Raw genomic sequence first — 9,800 nt, forward strand, 5'->3', positions numbered from 1 at the left:
ATTAATCTGATAAATCTACGTTATAAATATTATTGTGGAGTCTCAGTACCTAAGTTAGAAAAGTAACTTTATACAATGAATAATATTATAGGGTCTGAAACTGAATTTGTCAGGTAAATTTATATAAATAATGTTGTAGGTTCTAATTTTTAATATTTACGTTAAGCACATTTATATCAAAAATGACATTGTACATTATAAACGTTACTATATAAATTAGTCGGGTATATTTATATAATAGATATATTTTTCTTTAGTATTCAAACTTTTACATTTCTAGTGTCAATCATTTCTTTTATTAGAAAATGCTTTTTAAATATGCATTTAAAATACCTTCACTTAACGAAGATCAAAGAATTTTGTGCTTTCGGTTTGTGTTTAACATTCCAGCGTTTGGTACCTAATTTTATCCGTGAATCAAAACGAAAACAGAATTTAAAAAGCGGTAATTTCCAATTTTTCCAAAACGCACGTTTGTGAAGTTCTGCGGAAAAGTTTAACTGCGATGCGTTCATGGCTTCAAACGAGTCTGATACTACTCCGAGCAAACCTTCGCTTTGAGTCATTTATTGGGATTTAAATGTCTATAATTAGTAATATAAAGGAGTAATGGCGTGTTGAAAAGGTATTGGGCGGCAGAAGTGTAAAGTGTTGTGATATAAAAGAAGTAGAAAGATAGTTTTGTAGTATTCCCATGTTTTCTACGGAGCCTGAATGCAGCGCTTCCCATTGACCAGGCATCCCTTCCGGTAGATGAGGTCAACTTTTCCCCAGATCCGCCATTTCAGTCCCAGAGTTTCTTGTTGCACATTAGTTTGGGGTTTATTTGTGATTATAACATTTGAGCGGCAAAGAATTGGGATTTTTCGGGAAAGCACAAGTTCTGCCAACGTTTTCTCTTGGAAGTCGCTAAAGTCGGGGCATTTTCGTCTTTTTTTGTTCTTTTTCTCAGCGACAGTGTTAGTCAACCAAAGTTTTGTATGAGTTGCGGATAGGGAGAGGCGAAGGGGAAAGGCCTCAAGCCTCGGAGAGTGTTTCACAGACATGGCCGGTAATTTTGATGCCGAGGACCGAGCTAGCTGGTACTGGGGGAGACTGAGTCGCCAGGAAGCCGTTTCCCTCCTGCAGGGACAGAGACACGGTGTTTTCCTGGTGAGGGACTCCATCACCAGCCCCGGCGACTACGTGCTGTCTGTCTCAGAGAACTCCAAAGTGTCCCATTATATAATCAACAGCATCAGTAACAACCGGCAATCTGGCTCAGGTAACGGTTAGTTATTTCTCACTTTAGCAGGCTGCTTCATCGAACCAGTCCCATATGCTTTTATCACTCTAACGTTAAGATTATTTTTCATTTTAAGCTTTGCATTGCTGTGATTTTTAAGCCCGAGTGCATCCCACTTTCGTCAAGCCGCGCAAAACCCCCGTTACAAAATGTGTAATTTATCAAGGTCTTTCCACCTCAACAAATACGCCCGTATTTTACGACAAATTTTCATGTATTTTTGCGTTTTGGTAGCTACTTTAAAATTCGGCCTGCGTGTAATATTTAAATATTAGCGAGATTGTCAAAAACGAGAACTTTAACATGGTTTGCACAGATTGCAACCGCCCACCCCTGCTATGCTCAACTGTGTAGCATTAGCAAGCTACATTTTATACCTAAAATCAAAAGCGGCTAGCTACTTTTAGGATACTCCCAGTGTTTCAGGCGTATCCGTTTGACATTATAATGTAAAATAAATGATAAATTATGTTTTATGATTTATCTACCCCGATTGGGCAAAGTAGAGTTAAGTTGTGCACTTTCTAAATGGAGTTTGGGAAACTTCTCCTAGCTGCTAGCTACCAGTAGCCAGCAAGATTCAGTTATTCGAACTCCTTACTAGGGAGTGTGGATGTATTCGTCCTGGCGGTGTTTGTCCTGCAGCTGGGCGGGCAGCGTGGGTGAGGTGGGCCGGGCTGCTGCTGCAAGAACCGGGCAGGTCCCGCTGTCACACCTGGGGTATGATTGGTCAGATTGGCGTTTCAGGAATGTCTCTGATCCCAGCCCCGTTGCACACTAACACAGGTCTGCCACCATGCTCTCAGCTCTTTGTGGTTATTGCGCAATTCCTCAACTTTGCTGGACTTCCTGTGCATTTGATAATTTTTGTTTATCAATATGTCCCTGTAGTAAATCAATAATGGGCTTTTAGGCAGCTATAATATTCCACTCCCCAAGAGACGTGTATGAAAAGTGATTTATGTAACTGCAATCAAATGTCTTTTGAAATCACAAGCTAGTGGTTTATACATATATTGAACTGTGCTGAGATTAATTGAGTTGTAAGGCTGTTACTTCATCTAGAATGAAATCCGGGACTAAACTTGCACGGAAACAAACTGAGATTATAAGTTCAGCTGCTTCTCTCTTTTTTTAGTCACGACATTCTCAAAGTGACACAATTTCCAGCTGACTTACTGCCTGAACAAACTGTAAAAAAAAAAGGTAAAAATTAAAATTCCAACTTCAAAAATTTAAAATTTATCCTTTAAAAAATTCTCTGTGACAGCAAACTGCATATTTTTGAGTTGTGGACAAAACCAGACATTGTAGGACATCATCTTGGGCTTTGAGAAACAATGACATTTTTGCACCAGTTTTTGACATTTTATAAACCAAACAACTAATCAGTTAATCAAGAAAATAATCAACAGTAGAGATTGTTATCAGTTGCACCCCAATTTCATGGCGTCATTACAATTTTTTGAGTTAATGTAATGAAATAAATGACAGAGCTGCCCCAAACCAGCTGCCCCATTACATGTATGTGTCATTTGAATTTCCATTGCAAAAATATCAGATTGTAATCTACAATAGTGATGCATGCTATCTTGTTTCAGCTTGGCTATTGCAATGTCTGCATGTGTAATTGTCACATCTCCAGCAGTGTGATGCAAAGTAAGGAAAATTACGCATCATGAGTGTTTTTTTGCCAAAAGAAAACTCACAGTTTTCATTTTCCATGACAAATCTGCAAGAGAAGTCTCTCTGTTAGAATGTAATTTATACCAGCTTTAAGTGTTTTTGGTGACAGATTTTTAAAAATTTTATTTAAAGAGTTTGTTGACATGAAGCAAAATGAACGAGGAGCAGGAGGGTAACACTGAAGAAGATTTGGTTGCAGAAAGAAATGGAATGCAAGCTGTATGTAAATATTTCAGCTACAGAAAGGATGATAATGACCAAAAATCGCTTTTCTGTCTTGCAGCCACTGCCAATGCATGAGTCAACATGACTGATTTGTTTAACCATTTAAATGTTTGTTGAGTGCAAAGCCAGATCTGAATGTCATCTGAAGCGAAAGACTATTTTAGATGTCTTTGCCAGTGTTCCACCACATTTTTTTCAACTTTTAAAAAATTATTTAAAAATTCTTTATGCAGATGAACTCCCCTAAAAGCACCTCAGTCAACTTTGAAAAACTAATTCTTTCCAAATGAAGAATTTCTCCACATTGCAATATATATCATGCAATATATGTCCAATTTGTGCCTATATCATGCATGCTGAGCTCACAGTGTTTTTGGGGAAAATGTAAGGAAACATGCAGTGTTGTGTGGATGTGAGAAGTTATGTAGTGGGTTTTTTGAGTTATTGCCTCCCCAAACGCAACTCTCTCTATAATATGGTCAGTTTACAGTGATTGATTGATGTGTGAATACAAAGTCAGAGCATGTTCGTCAGTAATTCTGATCCCCTTTTTATCCTCCAAGGAATTCATGATTTATTTATTAATTTGTTTACATCATGTTTTAATTTCACCCGTGCTCTCCCAGGTTTGGTCCCACCTCGGTTTCGGATCGGGGATCAGGAGTTTGAAGCACTGCCGGCCCTGCTCGAGTTCTACAAGATCCACTACCTGGACACCACTACTCTCATCGAGCCTGTAAGCAAAGCTAAGCACACAGGATTCATCAGCTCCTCCGTTGGCGTCTCACAGCAGCCTGAGGAGGCCGAGTTCGTCAGAGCTCTGTTCGACTTCCCCGGCAACGACGAGGAGGACCTTCCCTTCCGCAAAGGAGACATCCTGCAAGTTCTGGAGAAGCCTGAGGAGCAGTGGTGGAACGCTGCTAGCCAGGAGGGCCGAATCGGAATGATCCCCGTGCCCTACGTGGAGAAGTACCGGCCTGCCTCACCCACTGCTACTGGCCTGGGACCCTCTGCTGTGGGGACTGGACAGGTTGGAGGGGTAGTGGGGAGCACAGATGGAACAGGGGCTCCTCAAACCAACCCTCTGGCAGACCCGGGCCAGTACGCTCAGCCTGTGGTCAACACTCAGCTGCCCAACCTACAGAATGGGCCTGTGTTTGCCCGAGCCATTCAGAAGAGGGTTCCCAATGCCTACGACAAGACGGCGCTCGCTCTGGAGGTAGTAATCCCCCACTCATTTCTCCAAGTCTTAGAATATTTCCTTTTTTTGGTTCTGAGCTGAGGCAGCGTAGATTGTCATAATGGCTTACTCATGCATGTGAGCATAAACAGAGTATCTTTACAAACCAGGCTGACATTCACAGTGGAGATGGCTCAGTGTAGAAAAGACAGACACAGATCCTTTACAATGGCCCCTCTTTGTGTGCTCACTGTGGCCCATTAGATTAATTATGAATGTTACATTGTACGTCCATTTCTGCTGGAGCCCCCGTGAAACAAAGCACATCGTGTTTAGTTGTTAAGTAGGATTGATTGGTGAATAAAATGCACACAATGGCAAAGGTTAATAGACAGTTTGACATCATCTGGCTTGTCGTGGCTCATGAGATCATCCTGCAATGATCTGAACTCGGTGTCTCCACATCACACACACGTTTAGTGTGACCCCCTTGCTTACCTGTTGGCTCACACCTCCACTGATTACCTCTGCTGAAGGTGGATTTCTTTGCAGCACTTCCTCTTATCACTTGACCCTCTGAACACCAAGCAGCTTGTGGGTGTTTCTTCCTTCTGTCACATTTTTCATAAGTGTCGACTCATTTTTCACTGCAATATAAAGTCCTAAACCTTAATGGAAACAGCACAACCATGAATAGATGTAGAGAGACCTCAATGTCTTAACATAAAAAGGACATAATGAAAGTTTCATTTCTTTAACAAAAATGGAAAAGACCTGGAATCAACATGTACAACATTTGTGCCCACAAGAGCTTCTAATACTGGAAAAAGTAGTAACTCTACATACTGTCACTAATACCTTCTTGGTTTTTGCCAAGATTTGTAGATTTTTTTTTGTTTTTTTTAAACAATGTGGTTGCTGCAAAGGGTTGTTGACACATTTTTGAGTGAGACACATAGAAAAAAGTGATTTTTGATGAAATGTCCAGACTTTTAACCTAGATTTGATTGTTTGGCCGATAAATTGGAAACCACAGATGATTAATTCGGGGGTTGCAGAGAGTTACAAAATCTTGTGATCACTTCTGCTGATAAATGGTGTAGTTTTTGTAATTTAAAGCACAAGCCAGAAAATAAATCCCTTTTAAACCCACTAGCAGGTTTTTTGGGTTCAGAGGATTAAAACGTACCTCATTATGTTAGCTAGAGCTGCACATGATTATTTTTTATCATCAGCTTTATGATTTCGATGTTGTTTTCTATAATAGTCGCCCCAGAGGCAGTTTCCGTGGTTTTTGCAATCATCAATCCATATCCAAAAATGGATACCTTTGAGGAAGAATTTTTGAATGAAAATATACTAAACAATGTATTGGTGAGGTATTTTATGTCTTGGATGGTTTCAATTTGACATATCATCTGCTTTTCAGAAAAATCGTACAGATTGTGTCATTAAGAGAGCTTAAAGCAAGTTTATTTGTATAGCACCAGTCATACACAAGGTAACTCAAGGTGCTTTACAGAGACATGGAGATGTATTTAGAAAGCAACATTGAAATGAAATGAAAATCACAGAATTAATGTCTTAATATCTTGCAAGATATTAAGACATTAAAATTGAAGCATTACATTGTCAGACATTAAAGTAATAGAAATAAATCATGATTCAACGTTAATAAACGTGCATTTTAAAATACAACAATGAAAAATTAGGAAGTGAGATGACAAATCAGAGAAAGCTGTAGTATAGAATACTGTTTTCTGGCCTGATTTAAGTTAGTTGACCTTGCAGACCGTGGAGTACTAAAGGGTATTTCATTTGCAAAGTTCAGTCTGTTGACCAGTTAGCCTTGCTTAACGTGGACCCAACCTGCAGGCTGATCAGGTTGCTGTTGTTGTGGTCCTCATTGTCATTCATCTGCCTCGCTCGTGAGTCTCTCATCCCACAGACAGACTCCAACACCATTGTCTTGGACTGTAGCTGGCCACGGTAATCTTTGTTCTGCTCTCTGGAGATCCACTGTGAGCTAGAGGGCGACTCCAACCAGAACCTGTAGCAGGTGGAGAGGTGGTTTATATGCTGCTACATGAAGCTCGCGAGGCTCCAGAGCAGTACAAGGATGCTGTACAGGCCATCTGTGATGAGTTTACTGGCTACAGTCCAAGTGGTGGAGCTGGAGTCCATCTTTGGGGCGAGAGACTCTTCGAAGAGGCAGCTGAATGACTTTGAGGATGACCAAAACAGTGCCTGAGTTCAAGTGACAGACTTTGTATACAGGCAACTATGTGCACAACTAATTATGTGATCACACAAAGTCTGTGGGGAGTCCTGATTTTTACCATAAAGACTGTGATGTGATCTTTTACCAAAATAACCCCAACCTACAATAGTACAAGATAATTTCTAATTTGCCCCAATACAGGAACACTGCTTGAATATTTAATCATTTTAGGGGTTACTTTTAGTAGATTTCTCTCAAAAATGTTTCCATTCAAGTGACAGCAGCAGTGGGATAAGTGGGGATGAACTCCAGAGAAGATCAGGAAGCTAAAGCTGGTTTCAGTTAAATGAAATTACAGCTAATTCAAATGTAATCCGCTTACCTTACACTGATCACTTGTGTTTTCAACACACAGTCTCACAGTTGTACCAACTTTGAACAGAGCCACGTCTTAAATTCCTCTGCTGTCAGCTGTCGGGGTTCACATCGCTCTCCATGCAGCCCAGTTTATTTGAGACATCTCAAGAAATGCACATGCCACTATTTTGTTTAAATTAACCGGAGTGGAAGATGGTGTGAGATAAAGCAGACAAGACAACATCGCACGGCGTTTATAAACCGCTGCTGCTGTTAAATGGGTTACAAGATATGTGTGCAGCTTGCCCAAGTATAGACAGCTGAGAAACACTGCGTATGTGTAGGCAGTAAAAGCCTAAACATATACCTGGGATTGTCTGCAAACCTGAAATTTCATCTATTAGCTGTAATTTGTCTGTACATCTGTTTAACATGTTTTTTCTAAACCATTACATCAGACAGACCACTAACAGTTTTACCTTGTCCAGACATATGAATTAACTCCTTATCTCAGATTTGTTATGCAACTCAAATATATCTAGTCCACCAATAGTTTTTTTTTAATGGCCAGTAATGATTATTTATGAAGAAGACCAGTCGGTAATGTTTAAATCAGATATATACGTGGAGGAAAAATTAAAATCTTGGCATTAAAATTTTATTTAAAATGAAAGCCTAACATTTTCTATTTTTTTCCCATTTTCTTCACAATCAACTATACTGGACAAGTAGATGAAATAGTCCCTGATTATGAGTGAGTTGAAATATGAAAAAAGAAATCGAAGCTGTCATGATGAGTCCCATCTTTGAAGAAATCAACTAGTGATATTTTCTGAACCATATTTAACTGCATGTCACAATAATGCAAAACATAACATAGAATGCTTTGTAGTATGAAATATTTAGCAAGCATAATGGGGGAAAAAATGTATTTTTGTTGAACTTTCAGGACAAATTGTGCCACAAAAATATTGCTCGGTAGTTTAGAGTTCTAAAGTTTCCCCAGATATAGCCAAATGTAGCCTCTCCTCATGATGATGTTCATGTTAATAAACACAAACAGAACCTCTTGCAGGCTTGAACTCCTCTTCATGCTTAGTTCATATGAATGCATATTAAAGAATATCAGTCAGTTCTGCTGGACAATAACTCCTCTTGTCATTCCTGTTAATCAGTGTAGCTGGTGCAGCTGTAAAATGAAGGCGGGTCACTCAATTTTAGGTCAATACTGTTCTTTCTGCAGGCTTATTATCATTTGAGTCAGACATTGAGCTTGTATTGACAGGTTCGACTTGTCCTTTTTAGCTTATGTAGAGCGGAAAGAGGAGGTGTATTTGCATTTTATGCTGACCTGTGATGTTCGCATTCCATTGCAGGTGGGGGACATGGTAAAAGTGACCAAGATCAACGTGAATGGCCAGTGGGAGGGCGAGTGTAAAGGCAAGCGGGGCCATTTTCCCTTCACCCACGTCCGACTGTTGGAACAGCACCATCCAGACGACGAAAGCTGAGAAGCACACGTCGCCTCCAGCACGTCCCTCTGGCCATTTTGTCACACTCGGAAACACAAAGATTTATACAAGCACACAGTATATGAACCTACGAGCTAAACCGGTCAGCCTCTCCTGACCCTGCCAGCACAAGATGTGTTGGCTGATCTTGCCTAAAGTCATTTTGATGGACGTCAGTCACACTAAGAGTTTACACTAAGGTCAGACGGATATCGGTTTCCCTATATTAACTTTTATTTTTAAGTAAGTCTGACCAAGTATCACTTTTGGCTTCCTTCTTGTCTACACTACTTTGGTCTCAGACAGCTAAAACAACACAGTTCTGTTTTTCTCCATGTTGATGGCAGCATTTATTGGTTTAATGTTATATTTGAAAGTGGCACAGCTAGAATCACACTGGAAGATCAGTTATTAGCTTCATGTCTTTGTATCCAGCAGAAATGGAGGAGTTAATCAAACCTCTCTGAGTCAGCAAAGAAAAGAACAAGACTGCAATGTCCTTTAATTTTCAGAGTATTTTTATGTACCTGTTTGTTGAACAGATACAGGAGCAATAAGACTTTGTTTTAGGGCGCTTTTACATTTAACCTTTTCGGTCCGGCTCAGACAAACTTGTGCGTTCACCTGGACTCAGCAACTGCACAGAAACTGCAGGAAAAGTCAGATTTTGGTTCAGTCGTACTCTGCAACTTGTTAGCAGTCACAGTGGATGAGTAGTTAGCGCTGACACCTGTGTTCAACCAAAGACGCTTGTGCAGATTTCCTCTGGGAGATATCAAAACATGCTGATTTAATTTTCCAAAGTAGCCTTGACCAGGTTACCGGCTCAGAGCTGCTGTCCACTACTCCTTATACTAAAAATGGGTTAAATGCAGAGAATGAATTTCCCTCTGAGGACTAATAAAGAATGACTTTAATAGCAGTTTTGAATTTCCAAATGTCCGATTTTAGCACAATTTCAAAAGCTAAACTGCTTTTAAGAGTCTTTACTGATTGTAAGTTATCAGGATAATTTCCTAATCAGTCCTTAGAAGTGATCTGTATAATTATGCAAGATAATCTGGTATACCATGGGGATATCTTTTTAGATTTTTCCTGCATAGAGGAATTTTAGGCCCCTCTTTAAAGAGATTTTAGCCAGCGCCAAAGTGATAAGAATTGAGATTTTCAAAAATATGTATGATTTTACCCAGTTTAGTTAATTTGCTTTCATTTACCCAAGCATAACTTACATTTTTGATAATTAAATCCTAAGAAGTAAGAAGAAACTAGATAAATATTGCCTTTACTTATTATGCTTACTTTAATGTGTAGTCACTACCCAAAGGGCCATTT

General features: G+C 39.6%; 1 protein-coding gene across 1 annotated transcript; it reads left to right on the forward strand.

The window, feature by feature from the left end:
* The first annotated feature begins 757 nt into the window (after window positions 1-757).
* Window positions 758-9,387, forward strand: LOC111575126 (adapter molecule crk-like). Its single transcript, XM_023280064.3, has 3 exons — window positions 758-1,264; window positions 3,823-4,415; window positions 8,331-9,387. Exons 1-3 carry the CDS (start codon window positions 1,045-1,047, stop codon window positions 8,463-8,465), a joined length of 948 nt encoding a protein of 315 aa, XP_023135832.1. The 5' UTR covers window positions 758-1,044; the 3' UTR covers window positions 8,466-9,387.
* The last annotated feature ends 413 nt before the right edge of the window (window positions 9,388-9,800 follow it).

Source organism: Amphiprion ocellaris, chromosome 14 (assembly GCF_022539595.1).
Source record: "Amphiprion ocellaris isolate individual 3 ecotype Okinawa chromosome 14, ASM2253959v1, whole genome shotgun sequence".
NCBI lineage: Eukaryota > Metazoa > Chordata > Actinopteri > Pomacentridae > Amphiprion > Amphiprion ocellaris.

What these genes read in the sequence shown, in the direction of transcription:
- LOC111575126 (XM_023280064.3), top strand. Translation starts at nt 1,045, where the DNA reads ATGGCCGGTAATTTTGATGCCGAGGACCGAGCTAGCTGGTACTGGGGG. An exon ending in CAACCGGCAATCTGGCTCAG is followed by an intron (nt 1,265 to 3,822) that starts GTAACGGTTAGT and finishes GTGCTCTCCCAG; the next exon opens with GTTTGGTCCCACCTCGGTTT. An exon ending in AGACGGCGCTCGCTCTGGAG is followed by an intron (nt 4,416 to 8,330) that starts GTAGTAATCCCC and finishes ATTCCATTGCAG; the next exon opens with GTGGGGGACATGGTAAAAGT.